General features: G+C 38.4%; 1 protein-coding gene across 27 annotated transcripts in view; it reads left to right on the forward strand.

Moving 5' to 3' along the window:
• SOX6 (SRY-box transcription factor 6) overlaps window positions 1–20498 on the forward strand; it is a 697806-nt gene that overhangs the window by 634006 nt on the left and 43302 nt on the right. For all 27 annotated transcript variants that reach the window (XM_019456423.2, XM_019456414.2, XM_053899942.1 and 24 more), the window contains one exon: window positions 17348–17456. In XM_019456423.2, coding sequence (XP_019311968.1) covers window positions 17348–17456 — 109 coding nt within the window. The remainder of the gene's footprint in view (window positions 1–17347; window positions 17457–20498) is intronic.

The following is a 20498-nucleotide window of genomic DNA, read 5'->3' on the forward strand; positions in this document are numbered from 1 at the left end:
GAGTGTATTTCTCCATATAAAAAGGCTTGTAGAGAGTCACCCTGTTTGTTATATTGAAACTGTAGAAGCAACAGATAAGTGACTGTCTTCTCAGTGGGAGAAACCTGAAGGTGGTATAGGTGTAAGTCCAAATTAAAATATGAAATAATTAACATAAATTTTATAGACGTTTATGGATGATACTTCCATATAAAAAAATCTCATTTGATTTTCATAAAAGTCCTATGCAATAGAGATTATTATCTCCTGTTAACCTACCATTATAGAGGTAACTCTATACCATTAAAAACAAAATACCATTAAAAACAAAAAACTAACAATGAGAATTATGGAGGTAACTCTATAGGTTCCGATATCAGCTCCTCTGTGTATAAATTCTATACTTTCCACTGCACCACACTGTTAGGTTACTATGATTAGCCTGAAAGAAGAGCCCAGGTCTTACTCTTTGCTGTCCCACTAACACTGAGCCTAAAATGCTCAGTCATTATTCATTGATTGCTTGCTTGTGGCTAGGGACCAGAATTTGGAAGAAGGGGATAAAAATGTATTTTCATAGGAGTCTCACTCTGCTTTTGTGTGTGTCTGGCCTTTCCCAGACAGAGGAAGTTCACATCAGAGGAGAGTTGCTTCTTACTAGAACAAATTAGAAGAATTTTAAAGTCTTTTCTAGCTGTCCCAATTTGCTCTGCCTCCCTGCTGCTTTCTCATCTGTCTTATGTTCTGGAGGTTGTTGATCAGTTTCCCACACTCTGTTCTTCTCTGTCTCTGCCCCCTTATATGTACAAGAGTATATTTCCCTCTTTTCCATTCTCTGCCCCTAACCTCCTTCTTACCTTGTCTTGCCATCTCTCTCCACTCTCCCACCCATTTCCCTGTCCTTCCTCCTCTCTTTTCCTTCCCCCCTTCCCTGCCTCTTTCACTTCTCATCTCCCACTCTACTGCAGTCTTGGAGCTTATTGTAGTTAAGGTGCAGTCTCTGACCACTGGTGACGATTTTTCTCCAAACGCTTAGAGTTACAAGGGGCAGCTGCTGTCTCTGCATATGTCTATAGCAGGGCTCTAGCGTGTGCTACCTGCACGGCCTAGCCTACTCCTGTATAACGGGCTCCTGAGCGTGCATCTCCAATGGTGGTAAGGTCTTGAAAACTTTGCCTAGGAATTAACCCTATGTGAAGGAGGTAGTATAGCCTAGGAAGGCAGAGAGACAACCATTATAAATTAATACAGAATCTAATGCTGATTTTATTTACATAAATGATAACACAGTAAAGTCTTGGACCTGGATAGCTTCAGAAAGGTAAATTCATAAAATAAATACTGACTTTACAAGGCTTTGGAAGCCGGCTTGGATCCTGATCTTCATGATTTCATGACCTATGCCTAAAACCAAGTCAAGTCTCACAAGTTAAGCTGTGCCAAGGAATAGAAGGAATTCAGCTTGGGCTTTAAATCTGAAGACCTGTCTTCTTGGCCTACCTCTGACTCTTAGCTATTATATGTGTGATCTTGGGGAAGTCTCTAGTCTCACTGAGCCTCAATATAGTCTATAAAATTTGGGTGATAACACCTTACAGATGACCAAGGTGTGTAAAAGGACTTTACAATTTTTAAGATGCTGGTGGTCACTGAGGCTGAGCATGGGCCATACTATGTGAGGAGCAGGGTAACTGGGTCAGTGATTTCTGCTTAGAAGGAAAGTTTTATGCCATGTGCCCCCTGCCTCCTGTTTTATTGGAGTGGGTGGAGGGGGGCACTCAAAGCTGCCTTAGGCTGGTAGCATAAATAAGTAGCATGTCAGCATCTTTGTGGGTGGTACTGGGAAGGAGAGGATGGAGAAAGGAAGTGAAATCTATTTGAAATAATTCAGGTCTGTTGTACCAGAGATCTCTGGGAGTTTAAAGGAACCATTTATTTTTTCTCAGAGAATTACCCAAGAACTAAGAATTAGCTACGCCGATGGGTTTACTGATCGGTATGATACAATGAGATCACAACACTGAGAGTTCATGAATTTCACCTGGTTTTGTACAAACTGGTTTTCCAAAACCACTGCTGTGAACATATAATTTAAAGAATAATGTAACCAGATAAAAACGATCTAGAGATGTTTCATGAAATATTTAATACTGATTTATCTTCAAGTAAAAAAACTATACTAATGAATGAAGTTCATAGTCAAAGTGGTTTATCCAGAAGGAAAAGTATATGTTTAGAACAATGGACTTAACATACAAAGGTTCAATGCTATAAATATATTAGTTGGTTTTCAAGGGAAAATGAATATTTCAAATCAAACTAGATTCCAAATAGATTATACTTATATTAAGACTTGTTTGTTTATTTGGTCTGACGGTCTAATCCAGCGCTTCATAACGTATTACCAAGAAGAGAACACAGCCCACGACGCGAAGCCTTCTTATAAATTACAGATATTAATATGCTAGTCCTGAAGCAGGCCAGAAGGCCGGCTAGCCTTATCAGCAGTTTTCATTTTGCTACTCTTTTGGTCACTTTGGCTGTGGAAAATTAAAAATTGAATATGAGTTTTATTTAATCAGTGAAAGAAGATTTAGTCTTTTTTAAGGCTGTGTTCTTCTTTGTGGCAAATATATACAGTGGAGTTAAATAAGAGCTATAATCTGAAAACTTTTATATAATTGTTGTGATTGTCTTTTCTCAAGTCATTAATTGGTCTGAAAGTACCATTAAAAATTCTACAGAGATTTAAGAACTCTGCTAGATATAATATTCACAGGGGAAGTTATTCTATGAATAACTGTTTTTTTCTTTGAGATGGCACAAGTCCATTGTGGTAAACGTGAGACAGTCTTTGGGATGGAGTGAACGATCTCTAGCTGGTATTCTGCTCTGGTTAATTTTCCAGGTTTGTCCTTGTCTAGGCAGACAATGGAGAAGGACAAGGAGAGCAGCTCCCTCAGCTTTAGGAATGACTGTGCTTGCCTATTGATGGTCCAGCAAGACAGCCCTTGGAGGTGTTGCTTTTATTTCATTGAGTAGTTTTTTAATGTGGTCTAAGCACTGTCTCTCTTTCTGTAGGAAAGATGGCTTAATTACATTAGAGCCCTTGCTTTTAGACTGGGAAGTCAGACTTCTAATTTTAAAATATCTTCCTATTTAATTCCCAAGTTTGAATTATAAGGCTAAGTTCTGATTTACAAACTAAATCATATTTTTAGCTCCGATGCTATTATTTTGATATTTAAATTGTTGAAACAAAAAGCTAAAGATCAGTTTCTGAGTTTTGGAGAAATAAAGTTGGTGCAGTCTCTACGCTCACTATTGTGACCTAGAATACACTGCATTTCAGTGTCTAATATCTGAATGTGGAGATGACAGCTCTTTCCTTTTTCCTAATACCAACTTAGAAGCTCTACCCCAAATATATTTTGTTTTATTTTTTATTATTTTTTTAAATTAAACAAGTTTTTAAATGTTTATTTAGTTTTAAGAGAGAAAGAGAGAGCAAGGGAGCATGAGGGAGGGGTGGGGGGGTGGAGACACAGAATCCAAAGCAGGCTCCAGGCTCTAAGCTGTCAGCACAGATCCTGACTCAGGGCTCGAACTCATGAACCGTGAGAATCATGACCTGGGCGCAAGTTGGATGCCTAACCGACTGAGACACCCGGGCGTCCTGACCCCTAATATATTTTAGATGGAAACTATTTCAAGTTTGTGTCAATTAAGGTCAGCTGTGAGGAGCAGGTGATTTTTCTTTTTCTTTTTCTTTTTCTTTCTTCCTCTTTTTTTTTTTTTTTTTTTTTTGGCATTTGTGGACACAGTGAAAGGGCACAATAAGGTCTTGCGCCCATCTTTGCTGTTTGCCGGCTGTCTCGTGACAAACGGCCAATATGTGGTGAGTACGTACTTCATTTACATCACGTGCATAATTGTACTCTATCTGGGATATTAGCTTCTCAGGGTTGGCAGTGTCGCCTAACACACACAGTGATCAGCACATTTTTTGAGGCTGCAATAATCAGAGGAATGCAGCAGCGATGTGGGAACAAGGAGAAGTAACATGGCATAACGGTGTACCCTTCATTGTTCTGTTGTCATCCTTCCTAACCAGCTTGATTTCCCTCGGAGCCCGACAAAAGGGTCATGAATTAAACAGAGTAAAACACAGACCTGGGTGCAAGAATAAGGCATCTATTCCTGAGCTCCACGATCAGAGAAAAAGAGAAAATAGCAACTTCATAGGGAACAAACTGCCCTCAAAGCTTTGTGGGTCTAGGCATATGCTTATGTCATCTTCAAAAAAGACGCACGGTCTTTTATGGAAGTGTCTAGTCTCATTGAATCTCAAGTAAGCGTTTAAATATAAAACAGCCAGATACAGGAAATTAACTAAATCTTTAAAAAGATGCAGAACATAAATTTGTAATAAAGTATTGTCTGCTGTATTAATAGCATGCTGTTTACAAAATTTATTCTCAGCATATTAACCTCTTCATGGTTTTCACACACTTACTAAAACATAACAATCTCACAGCAGTTTTCAACCATATTGTTCAAGATTCAGCAAGAGCTCAGTCCCACAAGTATTTTACGAAGCAGTTTGCATGTTCCTGTTCTATAACGTTTGCAGTATTCCCAAGTAACTCTTACACAGGAGTTCAGTAAATAATTGGAAGCCCAGATGTTTGAAACGGATAGAGCAGATACACTGTGGCTGTATTCTAAATACAGCGACTTCCCTTTGCCCTCTCGTCAGCTTCACAGCATTGCACTCTGCCATTTTCAATTCTTTTCTAATTAGACCTAGACAAGCACTTGGCATGTCCGTGTTCCCACACGTGCCCCTCTCACGTGCAACATGCAGAAACATCCTGTGTTATTGTTGCTGACTTGAGACATTCCAATGAGGAGTTTTACTTCTTCACACTGAACTGGAGCATTCTTTGTCCCTGCAGTTCACCTCCTGATAAGGAAATTGCTCATATTGAGACATGATTTACCACTTCGCATAACAAATAACTAGAACTTTGGTGTAAACTCCCTTCTTAGACCAAGACTTACTCATTTCTGGGTCTTTCTATAGCACTGCTAAAGCGGGTTCATGTTCAGTGTTTGATAAATAAAGGAGAAACTGTTAGGTATCAGTAAAAACTAAGAGCATTCTTGAACTTGCTTTTAAGACATAACTGCCTAAAAAAATAGCTGCCTAATTTTCAGGAACTGAAAGACATAGAGGAAAATTCTAATTTTATTGACAATAGCTTTAGCTTACTAACTTTAAAGTTTTTGTTGATACATACATCTCCCTCCCTGTGCAGTTTTTCACTGTATAGCTAAAAGTGATTCTTTCTACTTATATGTCATGGTTTCTCCCTCTTTTAAATAATTACACGAGTTCTTGACAAATGCTGTGACATCAGAAAAGTTGCTGTTTTTTTTTTTTTTTTTAAGAGATAGAAGGGTATTATGGCTACATTTGGGGATTTTTAATTTGTATCTTATTTAGTCTGGTGTGCAATGTGACACCAGTTAATTGTACGTTATTTTGTGGTAACTACATGTTAACTCTGTTGGAAGTAATGGTAATTATACTGTAATTGATATCAGTTCTCCCACATCTTTGGAAAACCATACAATTAACACATATCACCACAGTTGGGCACTATCTTTTGTCCTTTATAATATTACCATGTTGGAGTACTATTTTGAATCAGGTCCTAAATATTTTCTTCTTCTTTTAAACTCATTTTAAAAATTTCAATCTTAAAATGATTTTTAATTTTCATGAAATGAAAACATAGTTTCTAAATTTTAATTTTACTTAATTTTAAAGAAAGGTTCTTCTACAAATAATCAGACATAGTCTTGGGTTATTTTTATTTTTTATTTGAAAAGTATGTCCCTTGACCTGAGTACTTCCTGTTTCCTAGAAGGAGAATAACAATAGAATATACAAAATCTTGACATCAAGGAGTTAATTAACTTTTTTGGGGTTTTTTACTTTTGTTTTCTGAAGAAAAGCCCTTTTCCTAGCACTAATGTTTGCATTGATGTTACTTTGTTTTCAGGTAGAAAGGGATTTATTCTGTGCTGGTGCTACCATAATGAATGCCAAAATAGGGATATGAGGAATATTTATGCCAATTTCAGGCTAAAATATCTCCCCTCTGATTTTGCCTGCCTCTTCTCTTTGTCTTCTTTCCCTTCCCTTCGTGTCCCTTCCCTTCTATTTACTTTTGCCGATGGTGGAGATGGAATTTCAGAAGCAGCAAATAAATCCTTTTTGGCTAAGTGTGACCAGGTTTTGGAAGGCTTGTTTGACAAATGGATTATCTCTGAACAATTTCCTTGAAAATACGAATAATTGCTCAAAAACTTTTTATGACATAGCAAAGTGATTTTACTACTGTATGCTGAGTGTAGGTCTCAGGAGAATAAAGTTGAGTATCACAGACTCGTAACATTTCAGAGCTGGAAGAAACCATAGAGGTAAGTTAGTTCAGCTTCCTCATTTTACAGATGAAGTAATCAGGGACTAGCATAGTTTGTAAAGAGCACACATGATACAGAACAGTTCAGTGGAAGGAGCAGGAGACTAGGAGTCTGAGGGTTAAGAATTCTAGATCTGTTACTGGTATTCTAGATCTGTTACTGTATTCTAGATCTGTTACTGGTTAGCTGCTGGACTTTGGGTTAGCATCCTAGCCTCCTTGATCCCTGTGCTCTCTGAATGAAGATGCCTTTACGTTTCCTTCCAGCAACTAAATTTTTCACATGCCCCCTACTTTTCTTTTTAAGGTCTATGTCATTTGGTAGTATACATATTTCTTTACATTATAGGAATATCTCTTAGGAGATATGATATATTTCTATATCTAATAAATTGAAACAAATACATGGTGGAAATACCTTATATTTTCCCATCTTTCGTATTTATGTTTTTGAGAAAAAGAATCTTCAAATCTATCAACTTGCCAGCTAAAATTGAAGTAGAAGGTATATTTTTGAAGAAAATATCCATTCTTGGTTTATATAACTTTGGTGCCTTTAACCTGAATAAATGGCATCTGCGTTTCCACAGATAATATAAAAAGTACATGTTGCAAATTAAATAGGTATCAGAAATCAAGTACCTAGATTTTGAAAAAAACAGAATTCTGAAGGTATTATTTTGGACAAAGACATTTTCTTAGCTGGTCATTAATTTTATCGTGGCACTCTTTGTTCATATGATGAATGCTAGCACAATAAAATCTTGCTGGTGGTTTAAGTGGAGATAAAATTCACCAGTTTTTTAAATCATATGTTCAATTTTAATAGGTGCGCATGTAATTTTTATAAGGAAACTTTTTGTGAACTTGTTACTGAAACAAACAGTTAATCAGAGAATATTCAGGAACAAATATGCATCATGCCTCTGTAAACGAATACAAAGTTGGAAACCGCATATAAGTAGGAGCCGGGCTGCCACACAACTGGATTTGTTTAAATCTGAACACTTTATAACTCTACTTGGGAATTGCAAACTTATAAATAACCTTGCAATTGGCTAAAACCATATTAAAACCATATGAATGAGACAGAAAGCATTTGGTTAAAGGGGTTCAGTAAGCACTATAATCCTGATGAAACTAATTTAACTCAGTGGCTCCCAAGCCTAAAAGGATCTCGTATCTTCAGAGTCAATGCTACTTTATCATTTATCATTTGATGATCAGTGACAAGAGTTTAAGTGTATGTTGCAGGAGATACACAGGGCGCTGTCCTTGCCAGGGGTGCGGGGAGAGAACTTGCTTAGTTTGGTGTACTCTTCAAATCCTGAGGGAAACGTGTCATACATCATTTGAGAATGTTTTTGAAAGCTCCATAAAACATATCCACAAGAAGCTCTGCAGACATTAGTTCGTTTTGTCAGGCATGTGCTGCACACTTCTCCTGTGGTCACAAGGCACAGCCCTCAGTGAAGATAGAGAGGGTCAGGAGACAGTTTCCCTCCCCCAAGGAGCTTATGATCCAGTGGCATTTTTCAGCATGCTGAGAGGTGATCTGAATCGCTTAAGTCAAACGGTATTGATTCTATATCTTGCTTCAAGTGTGAATTTTCTGGAAGTTTGAAAACTTTGGCCAAGCCACTGAAAGTCTTCTTTCCCTTTAACAGAGAACTTGCTCTTCTGAAGAATTCCAGATAGATAGATAGATAGATAGATAGATCGATAGATAGAGTTGTCAACCACTACTAGCTCCTAACAGCAAAAGCTTCCAGATAATTGTTTCTGAGGTAAGTAGACTGCATACGTATAATTTGTTGCCTTACTAGCTGACATTTTTGGAGTAGTGACAAAAGCCTTTTATATAATAAAATGCTCGGAAGGAGCATTGTGTTAGTTTGCTAGGGCTGCCATGACAAAATACCACAACTGGGTGGCTGAAACAACAATTTTTTCCCCCCCACAATCCTGGAGTCTAGAAGTTCAAGATCAAGGTGCCAACAGGATTGATTTCTCCTGAGGCCTTTTTCCTTGGCTTGCAAATGACTGCCTTTTCGCTGTGTCCTCACATGGTCTTTCCTCTGTGAGCACACATTTCTAATGTCTCTCTGCATGTCCTTATCTCCTCCCCTTAAGGACACCAGTCAGATTGGATTGGAGCCCAACCTGAAGGCCTCATTTTAATTTAATCACCTCCTTACAGTCTCTATCTCCAAAAAAGAGTCACATTCTGAGGTGCTAGAGATTAGGGTTTCAACATGTGAATTTTAAGAGGACACGGCTCAGTCCCTAACAGCCATATTTGCTTAGTTTGGGTGTTCTCAAACTCTTGTGAAGCTATATTCTTTAGGATTACAGTACCTAAGGAACTCCCTTGACCAAATGCTTTATAACTCTGTTCACGTGGTTTCATCTGCCTAATTTTCTCTACAGATATTCTTATTTCTCTAGAAGAATTAAACTGAAATTAGTATGAGTTTGTTTAACAGTTTATTCTATTGCCCTTTCACAAAATATTGGCATTATTGACTAACTCAAAGAATGAATTGTTAATGATGTATTGCTAAACAATGTAATGTAAGAATGTGTAAGAAGAATATTCGAAGGTTGTGGTGGTGGTTGAGATTTTAGGAAAGATTCTTATAGAGCCCTTTTGAATAATAATAATTAGGCAAACTTCCATTATCTCAGTGCCAGGCCAACCCTGATCAGATCACTGTATTGTCCAACTGATATACACACCTTCCTTTGCTTTTATCCAGCTTCTAAACATCTATATCTTGCTGTTTAAAAAAGATCTGAAAATTAATTTAATTTTATTTAAAAGTAAAATTAAAATAAGAGAGGGAAATACTGTTATCAGGATTATCAGGATTATCAGCCACTCATGACGTAAAGATAGTAATAGATAGACACCACACCTTAAAGGAGTAAGCTGAGGAGACACATAAACAGACCTATAACCAATGTTTGTAGCATCCTTTTCTATAAGCATGGCGTGGTGATGGAAAAAAGAGGGAGTGATCATTTCTGTGTGGGGCTGGTGGGAGGAAGTCAACAAAGGAGTTTGCCCAGAAGAAATGCTGTAATACAGCCTAGAGAGGACTAATTATGATGTCATCAGTAAAGAAAGGGCATTCCAGAATGAAGAAATGGCATATGCAGATATATAAGGCCATACAATATCACAATTCTGTTGTTCAGAAAACTCTAAGAAGTTCTATCTTACTGGAACAGATAATATAAACTGGAATGCGTAGGACATAAAACTGATGAGAACAGGAGCCAGATCTTAAAAGGTTGTACAAGCTATACAAGGAAGTTTGGTTCTCCTTATGCAGATGGCGGGGAGTACTGAAGGCTTTTAAGTACAGAATAACAAGATCCAGGTACTACATGGTTACTAAGGTTGAGATTTAAATTTAGTTCTGAGGTGCTTAGCAACCAAGACAAAAAGGAAAGCAGTTTTGTTTATATAGTTGCGTTGTTGATACAGGGGAATGGATATTGGCCTTTAGATCAGGACACTGTCTTCATTAGTGTTTAGCTTCGAAACCTTTAGCAAACACTAAATAATATCTTTAACATAAGTGGGTATTTTATGAGTTGCCTTATTTTTGCTAAGCACTCACACATATAATCTCTATTTCATCATCACAACCCAGCGGCGTGAGCATTTTCTATTTTATTTTACAAATGAGGAAACAGGCTCAGAGAGATCACATGGTAATTAAGTTGCAGAGTTATGATCCTAAATTCACCTCAGCACAAATACCGACCTAAATTTTGGTTAAGTGACTTAAAACAGAAAAACATCTTTCTGAAAAAAAAATCTTTCTGAGCCTCACCTTTTTCTCTTGTAAAACTGATAGTAACAGTAATATTTTCCTTGTAGTATTGGTGTAGGGATTAAAGAAAATATTCATTGGACTGAGCCTTACACATAGTATATGATCAGTAAGTGACCCTCTTTCCTTCCTCCCCTCCAATACATGTATTTGTGCTATGGGGACAAACCCATTTGGGAAAATTAGGCCTTAACTAATTCATGAGTCCTAGCACAATTTTGATGTTAGGGGTATATTAAAGGCTAGACAATTTAGCAGTTTTAGCTGACAAAATGTCATTTAACAATGAAGTTCAATAATAACCCTCATTTCTCTCCTCCGGAGTCTTTATTATGATTACTGGCTCTATGACCATGAAAAATATCACTATGAAAGTAAATCCCAGGACCTCCAAAGTAACTCCTTACTCCTGACAAGAATCACCTTTTTCAAAATATATGCAGGTACTTTCTAATGTAAAGCCTACAGTTTTGATCCTTCATTAAATTCCTAAAATGTATAATAAAGGATATAAAATAAAGGCTAGTAAAGTGATAGGGTTTGTCAAATCAAAAAGGAAACCATATATGTGCTTAAGTAGTGGTTCTTGAGAATCATCACATCATGGCCAGATATGTCCAGAGGAATTAGAACAAGCCTCTTAGAATAAGATACAGAATCTCTTTCTCTCAACATTATCCTTAGCATTGTCCTGCTTAAAAGAGAGAGAGAGAGACAGAGAGAGACAGAGAGAGAGAGAGACAGAGAGAGAGAGAGACCTTTTTATTTAGAAATGTTCACTGCTTTTTCAGTCAAGCATTTGTGGTGTATTGTGTCTTCTTTTGCTATAGTTTGCAAAGACTTTGCAAAGATACAAGTGCCAAATTGCAGAAATTCTAAGTCAGACTCAAAAACCTCTTTTTCCTAGTAAGTTATATCATCACATTGTCTTCTTCTATTGTGTTCTTTTGACATTGCTTGTTTCTCTTTTTATAAAATATTTAAGATTTTTTTTTTGGATTTCCTTGTTTTGATTATTATTGACCAAAGAGACATCCCCAGAAGTGGAATGGTGAGTCTAAACCCTCTATCGCACACTTGCTTCTTTGGGACACTCACCTGCACAGCGTGTTTTTGATTTATGTGGGTAAATCGATTATGTGGCCTTGTAAAACCTGTAAGTATTTATGGGCACTAATACTAAATGCTGTGTAAGATATATAGAAAAAGTGTAAGACAAACCCCTGGTTTGAAAAACCTTCTGATGTTTTGGGAGGAGACTTGGAGGTACATGTGAACCAAAGCTCCATTTCTTAAGATAGTATACAACTAGGGGCCAATTATGAAGGGAAGACTAAGAATTTTTGTATATCAGAAAGCAGGTAGCTCAGAGAGGTTGTAGAGTTCACAGACAGCTTGGGCTTTTCAAAGTGAATCGAATTTGGCAAGGAAGAAGAGAGCAGGAAACTTATCCTAGCAGCAGTGAGGAAGAAAAAGCAGGTGTGTTAGGGGAAGGCTCACTCTTGCCCACCCGGAGCAGAGGATGTGTGATGGGAGAGTTGTAGGAAACAGAGTTTTAAAAGATGTGTAGGGGACAGCGTGTGATAGACTTGAAAGCCAGGTCGAGGAGCTTGAATGGAATGCAACAGAAAGCAGGAAGCCATGAATGTTTGAAATCGGAGCTCTGAAGTGGAGCCCTGTGAGGAGTGCGCATAGATAGACTGAGAAGGCAGTGTCAGGCACAGGCAGAAAGCACCCAGCACCCAGAAAGGAGGTGACAACGGGCAGCAATCTAGGAGTGTGGGTGTGAATGCAGGGGCAGTTAGTGATGATGGGAGGGATGGAGGGAGAGAAGGGACCCGTGCAAGAGACTCTGTGAGAGAAGAATCAGCAAGCCTGGACGATGGACCGAGCATGGAGGGGCAAAGAATGCAGTGAGGCAAATAGTGCCGACCAGTTGGTATCGATGTGAACAGAGGGCAGGAAGGCAGGTTGTGTAAGGGTAACGCTGCTTTTGCAGGGAAGTCTTCACTTTTAGTTAGGGAAGATTCCCCGAGTTGGAGAGACACTAAGGCTTGGAGCTGGAATGAGGTGACAAGGCTTCTTTGGGGAGCACTCAACAACTTCGACAAAGCTGAAATTTTGAGGACAGATAATATCTCAGGACATCGTGCTGGCCTTAGAGAATCCCTATTCATGATGCAAGAATTTGTTATTTCTCTCAGAAAACTCTGCTTCAGGAATATGTAAGGACATGACTGGTGGCGCTGCAGTATTAACTTTCCCTACAAAATTCCTTATGATTACATATTCGAAAAAAAATTTTAAAGTCTTCAATATTTAAATAATGTGTTTTAGGATATAACAACAAAATCTTATTTACTTAGTAAGAGGTGGGCCTAAATTGGTGATTACATGAGCACAAAATGTTCTAATTACTATTGTCTACATATAGAAATATATATATACATTTATATAAAATATTATAAAATATTTGCATAAAATATATATACAAACATTCTATAAACAGAATAATTGAGAGTCAGTATAGAGTATACTAATATAATGTATTTCATATGTGAAAGTAACGTGAGATAATTATTTTTTGCCCATTGTAACTGCAATGCAGGTAATGGCCCCTTAGGTGTATGTTCTGTGGCTGCTATGAATGAGCTCACATTCAGACATTCTTTAGAAACGAGCTTTGAATAAAGGTTGGTAAAGTACCTCTCACCTGGACCATGGGAATAAAATATATCACATCATTGTCCAGCTATGTCTACTTGTCAAATGAAATATATTTGTTTGTAAGGCAACAAACAAAGCGCTTCTCTCAGCACTTACCAATTTCCACTTCGTTTTGTAGCAGAGGAGACTGTGTGGAAGTGATTTGAGGTATGGTGTGTGCTGGTCAGTCTTGGTAACCCCGAGGGGAGGGTGCCCGGGGCATCATACATCTCGCGTGTTGTTTTCTAGGAGAGGGCTGCACTCAGTCACCTCACATATGGTTTGAAAAAGGCTTGTCTTGCTGGCAAGCAAACTGTTATTTAAGTACACAATCCACTCTACTACTGAAACAGTTTTGCCAAACTTATCCAAGTATTCTAACATGCTTAAAGATGGTATAAATATCATTTATTGCTAGCAGTTTTCTTCAGACTATATGGAATGTCTTCCTGCTGCCTGATCTAAGTGTCCCAGTTTACATTATGGCCTTTACTGCCTCTGTTTGATGGAGTGATCAGTAAAAATTTAATGACACTATAAAATAATAAAAATGTCATTAATTTACCACGGATCTTGGATGCAGTGGTTGTAAAGTTACATTAATAAACAGAATATTTTTTACAACAAAAAGCATTGTTATGGGGGAACATATAAATAACACACATAAATTTAAGAGCAATTTTACTGTTAGCACACACATTATTATGGAATAGCCAATAAGTGTATAAAACATAGTATATAAAATTTTATTAAAATATACTGTGCGCATCAAAAATTCAGCTTTTATCTAAGTGCAAAGAAAAGCCATTATTGTGTGCTTACTGTTTCATTGCTGTTCTTTCCCCATATCACAATTTTACATTTGTTGCCAGTAAGGGGAAGTTGATTTTTTTTTTCCTGGATGGAAACAAGCCTCTGTTCTTTGCGTTACCCCAGATCCATTCTCTTTCTCCACCGATGCAAAAACAAAATTGATCAATCTTGCCATGGTAGGGAGAGAAAAGTTGCTAATTTAATGCAAAGTTAAAAATAATGCTTGAGGACTTGAATGGTTTGTGCAGTGACTCTAGAAAGAAGGGATAATAATGCAGCAGTCTATCTGTCATCAGTGAGGCTGCCCCGTCATTGACTCTGATAATATGTGAAGATGATGGATGCCACCGTCTTGTGGCTTGTAACATTTAACATTCATCAGCTCTCACTAAAGGGGGCTTTATCATTGAAATATCTTTATTTAATATGCAACATCTACCTCATACATCATAATTTCAAAGCACTTAGAGAGCCAACAGTCCCTACAACACAGCAGAGCTGACTTTAATTTTTTTCAGTAACTTTAATGTTGCCTGCATGTTTTGTGACTGACAATGCATAAGTAAGGGTCTGATCACATCGTTGCATGTAAAATGCACATTTCACCGTCAACATGAAGATTGGGGGATTTTCCTCGGGGAGTTGAGATTAAATTAGCACTGAACTCTTTTGCTTACTTCTCCAAAGTATCTTATTTGGACGACATGTATGTTGTGAGAGCTAGTTCAAGTGCGTGGGCAAAATTTGGAGTTAAGAACTTACCACCCACAAATCTTTATCTGTTTGATATAGGGGCATACCCATTGGCACTTCATGGCCAGAAGTTGAAGCCTGTTGGAACTGAAGTATCTCTGAACTCATCTCTGTGCCCATGTACACATCCTGTATTTACTAGGCTCATGTTCAACCTTACTGGTAAAATCTTTGCTTGGCCCAGCTGACAGGAGCTAACTTGTAGACATCAGGCCCTCTTATCTTATGGTTATGTGGCTGGCAAATAAATATTCTGAGCTATTCTTTGAAGAAGGAAATCTTCTGGGAGACTAGGTAGAAATTTATATGAAAGGGCATGGCTTTGCAGGGTCCTTCTTTAATCTCAAACACAAGTGCTTAATATTACCAACTATAAAATGCAGCCCACTGCCCAAAACAATTTTTACCATTGATTTATTTTCTGCCTGTTTAACGAGTGTTTCATGGGATATTCTTCCTTGACTTCTACTCTGTCAAAATATTGATATTTTATAAGGAAAGTAGCTCTGCAGAAGAATGTTTTTTTTCAATGAAGTCAGAAAAATGTATGACTTCAAAGGCACTGTGAATGTGTTGTTGAATGTTCCGAATGTTTTTTGTTATGATTAAAAGCAAGCTGATAATACTGAATTGTGAGTGCACTTCATTTTTTGTAAAAGAAAAGATATTATCATCATGTAAGCTTTGTTGTCTTAGGATTTTACAAACCATGGCATGTAATTTTCCCTCTTCTCCTTCCTTGTCAAAATATTGATATTCTTTCAGGAACTTTATTTTTTTTTTACTGAGAATATTTTCCGGTAAAATCAAAGAGAATGAATGACTAGAAAGATACTTGAAATATGCATATTGATAGGTAGCACGGTCTGTTGATTTTCAGAGAAAGTTGTTTTCCCCCCATGAAAATACAGTTAAAGGTTGTTCTTCCAAGAAGATTGCAGGTGTCACATCAAAACTCCTTTTGCATTTAACATAGGGAGAGCATTCACATGCAAATATTTGAAATGCGAAACAATGTGATAAAACAAAGGTTGAATATTTTGCTTTCCCTGGTACTACTCATCTTCACTTTAATTCTTTTTCTTTACATCATGACAACCGAAAGTACTACTCAAAAATAGAAATTGGCTGATTAAAAGCAGCTGTCCTCCCCCCTCCTCCCCCCCCCCCCCCCCCGCCCCCGACAATGTGTGAAACTCCCACATGGCTTGTGGTTGCTTTTTGTTGAGGCCTGCATCTGGGTTAATTTGTTCTCGTGCAGCAGTGTTTTCACATGAGAAAATATTGGGGAACTGTGCCTAATTTGCTTTTTATTTTCCATTCTGATTTTTATAAGTGTGGTACTTCGGAGGTTTCCCCATATCCCACTAGTGTAACTAGTTAGGATTGCCCAGTGGGGGAAACTCAAGATTACAATTTTGTTGCATATCTTTCATAGAGTTGGTGCTAGATTAAAGCAAGGTTTATGCTGCGTTTTCTTCCAACACAGATTTCAAGATATTCCATGATGAAGGGGAACTGGAAGACTTCCTGCACAATTTGACTGATGGGAATTAATTATAGAAATATAATGATATTCAAAAATAATCATATTAGAAAGCACAAATGTAGTGAGGCTGTACAAATGAGACACAGCCTCTATCAAGTAATTGTATGTTTGCTCTTTAAGAATATTTCCAAGTTTCTAAACATCTTACAGAAGAGAACACTCTGAGTGTTTCCATCTAATGCCGAACATGCTCAGTACAGAACTAGGTCATTGAACAATAGACTGAACAGCAATCAGCACTCTACTGCTGCATAATGCATTAAGTATAACATGCAGAAACCATTCCCGGAGCTGGAAGCTGCTATTTCATGTCTGTAAATTCAAGCTGACATGACATTTAATATTGTTTCATAGTAATGAACAACAAGGTTTCATTCATTCATAAGCACAACACAAAGCCAAGTTTGAGTCTGGAGAGTAGCAAGGAGGCGAGAAGGGGACACGTGCTCTGTTTTTGCAGACAAGAACACCGTATTAGTGATGGTCAGTGAGCCCTCTGCCACTGATCCGGAGAGCTGCAGAGGGAGAGTTCACTGTGATATTTCAGGCTCCCTGTCCTAGAGGAGCTGGCTAATAAGGCAAACGTGTTTGAGTTTCCCTCCGGTAACGGCACAGATATTTAAATTTCCTGACTCCATGGCTGGCTAGGAGTAATCTTCTTTTTACTTCCCCAGAAGTTACAGTTGAAACTCCTAGGCAAAATAATAGCATCAATGCCATCATCTAGTCTGCCCGCTCTGAAACATTTGTTTTTGAAATCCTCCTGCCTAAAACTCCGATTTGTATTTTCCCAGGAATACCAATGCAAACTGCGATCTCCAAATGAGACAATTCCTCTCCCGTTAACTAGCAGTGTATTTTCACGGGAATTGCTCTTTCAAGTTTTGCACTTTGGGCTCAAACCTTTCAATTGCATTCCTTTTAGATTACTGGAGCAAATCCCACTGAGAGAAGATGCGCAGTGCCGCCCGGCAGGCTTCCCGGCACAGGTTTCCTTTCCTTACAGGTACTGTGCTTTAGACGCTGTCAGCGCTCTCAGTGCCACCACCAGGCTTTAGTGGAATCTTCCTGAAAGATTTTCTGATCCCCAGTTGGTCAGAAATGATGTTTGTAAATCCAAGTTTTGCCCGCTAAGCAAGATAGAAACTGGAAGGAAAAAGTGGCTGCTTTGGAAGCTAGAATAAGCCTCTGATTATTCTTTCCTCTAGGAAAGAACACGCTTTGAGAATTTGGGGCCCCAGTTAACAGGAAAGTCAAGTGAAGATGGAAAGCTGGGCCCAGGTGTCATCGATCTTACTCGGCCAGAAGATGCAGAGGGTGAGTGGCTTTTCCGTAGCTCTTTTCTGCTGCTCCGGGCGTTTGTGAAGGTGCATCTGAGTTAGTTATAGGATTATACAGTCTTTCTCAGGAGTACCAGCTGGGATTTTTTTTTTTTTTTTGGCAAAGCAGAGGAACTCTTAGCCTTCATTATATATTATAGTTGAGGACGTTGAGATGTAGCTAGATCCTATATTACCGAACACGTAGCAATTCACGTACTTCAAGGTGCCATTTCAAAGTTTTTAAATAAAATGACCCTCTGCGTTCCCATGAATAACAGAATTCTGTGTTTCATCCACGTCATTGCATACTCGTTTAAAAAAAAGGGCTAACCTACAAAGGAGGATTTTTTAACCCTGAATCAAGTAAGTCCCAGGTGCAATCAAACCTTTTTGGGAACTCAGTGATGGTTTGCAGCAGATTTAGTGTAAAATTAATAATTGCTCGGCCTGTGCCCAAGCACTATCCATTACTAAATTCTTGTGAAAGTCTGGATAGAAAGACCAGCTTCACTCTCAGTGGGTTTATCCACAGCAATGTCAATGCCTGTCCACTCCTTGTCCCTTTTTGTTTGTTTGTTTTAAATGCACAAGCAGCAAATCAGCAGAAATTGCTCTCCAGAGGCTGGGTACAATTTATGAGTTGGGTCAGCACTTCAGTAGTAATGTTGCCTGGTTATTTACTGTGTCATCACAGAGTAAGGACTGGTTTTCCCGTTAGCTGTTCCTTTGGCAGAATCCCTCCCACCAGTCAGGGAAGATTAATTTGTTCTCTTCAGAGTAACACAATACTTTGCCCATCTTGGGTCCCTGCTAAAGTTCTTCTTTAGCTTGAGGACAAGAATCTTACTATTATCGCTTTTACCGGCAGAATTTCTTCCAGGACCCTAATCCCTCGAAAACACGCGGAGACATTTCATAGCCTCATCTGAACTGGACATGACTTCTGGTGATAGCTTGGGGCCGTCCCAGGCAGTTCAGAAATCCCTGGCATGAACACTTAAAGATGACCAATTACAGGCTTTAGGAAGCACTTCACAGAGTATTCAAAAAGCAGATTTTTTTTTTTATACGAGTAGGAGAGACTAATGGTTAATGATAGTCCTGGGGACAAGGTGTTAAATTCTGATTGTTGTGTGTGTGGGGGTGGGGGCAAGGAAAGGGAAGAGGAAGGGGAAGAGGAAGAAGAGGAGGAGGAGGAGGAAAATTAGGAGGAGGAGGAAGGGAAGGGATAAAGAGGATTTAAAACCAGAAATACACTTGCTGCCTTTCCTGAAGAATGTGTACCGAGAGCACAGTGACATTGAGGTTTTATAGGCACTTAGAAGTGTAGGTTTTTCCTCATGAGGGTTGAGGTTCCTTGGCCTAGGGAACCAATTTATTCAGGCCAGGCCCATCTCAATGTTGTTGCAAGATTGTACCATAGAGTACCTAAATCTTTGACCATACACAATGAAATAGCATTTTTCATCACTTTGGAATATTCAGTCTGTTCATTTTTCCATAGACTAGGAGGTGCAGAGTTCTATCACTCTACCCTCGTTCCGACAGTTTTCTTAATCTATCATTCTTCCTTCTTCATTTGGCTTCTTGACTGTATAATGGGTATACATATAGTCAGTTACCTCTCAATAATACTAATAATTAATTGATGATATTATGTGCCTGGTAAATTAAAAAGCCTGATCGGAGTTATTAACCATTATGAAAGGAAAAAATGAAAAACTTAATTATAGAGCACAATATTGTATAGAAATATTCTTAGAAATTCCATTTAATACCCAGATTGTCTGGATTCAGACCAATTTCCTGGTTAATTTGTTTTTTGTTGTTGTTGTGTTGTTTGTTAGCAAACATTTCTGAAGCACTTACATGCAAGAGAATGTGCGAAGCTTTTTACACATTTTGTCTCATGTAAACCTTATACAACTCTGTAAAGAAGGTATTATTATTTCTTTTCCATTTTACAGATGAGAATATTAAAGACAAGAGTAATTAAGTAACTTGCCGTAGGTCACATAGCTAGTAAGCGCATTGCTGAGAGTCGATCCCAGGCAGCCTGGTTCCAGAACCCAAGCTTCTAAATACTGTGCTATACGGCATGCCCTGCATATAAGATAAATCCATGGTGCCTTCACTTTTCTGAACAAACTCCTTGTGACCTTCCCCATTATGGCCCATTTCCTCTCCCCTAAATATAGCAAGTCATGCCATACACCAGCTCTCGTGTTACCCTATCACACACAGCAGCAATGCCTGATGAGTGTAACAGTAGAAGGGCTGTAGTGGCCCAGGAGCTTAAGGAGCGTGTGAAAACCTCCCTTCAGAAGCTTGCCCAGAGTTGCCATTGAGACCTCATGTGCTTTTGGGGGACTGTGAGTTCATGAATGGAGTCAAGTTACTGGCTCTAATATCGACAGAAGCACACTGCCTTTGTGAGGACTGCTGGGATGGGTAGCAGCCTTCTGCTGACTTTAGGATATTTCCTGGCATCTGTTCAAGTAAGAGCTGATTGCAAAGCCTGCTGGAGTTACAGTTCATATGCAAGTCAGAGTAGATAACAGGTACACATAATACTTTCTCTACTTTGCTCCTTCATATTTCCCTTCACAGGAAGAGTAAGAAGGAACCGTAGTGAAAGAATAACTACAGCTTATAAACTCCTTCAATCAGTGTGTGGTCTCAACAAAACGAAATGAAATGAAGGAAAACAAAACATTTCTTAAGCATCTACTGTGTGTCAGAACTAGACATTAGATAAACCGAGGGAAGCAAAACGGATATGTTCTTGACCTCTTGGAGTTTAAAGTCTAGCGAAGGAAGACAGAAGATTAAAAGGGAAATGTGTATGACAGACAGACAGACAGACAGGCATAATTGTCATTGAGAAAAGTGTTAAAAAGATCAAGACTTGGTTGTGCTGCCCAGAGCTTCGGAGCGAAAGCTGTTTAGGTGAACTCAATGGCCAGGTGAGTTCTGCAGCTCTAGCCTAGCTCGCCACCTCTTCTCAGTCCATGTGTGATCATGTCTATGTTTCCTC

The sequence above is a fragment of the Panthera pardus genome, unplaced genomic scaffold, assembly GCF_024362965.1.
Source record: "Panthera pardus isolate Hobbes unplaced genomic scaffold, ASM2436296v1 HiC_scaffold_12, whole genome shotgun sequence".
In the NCBI taxonomy this organism is placed as follows: Eukaryota; Metazoa; Chordata; class Mammalia; order Carnivora; family Felidae; genus Panthera; species Panthera pardus.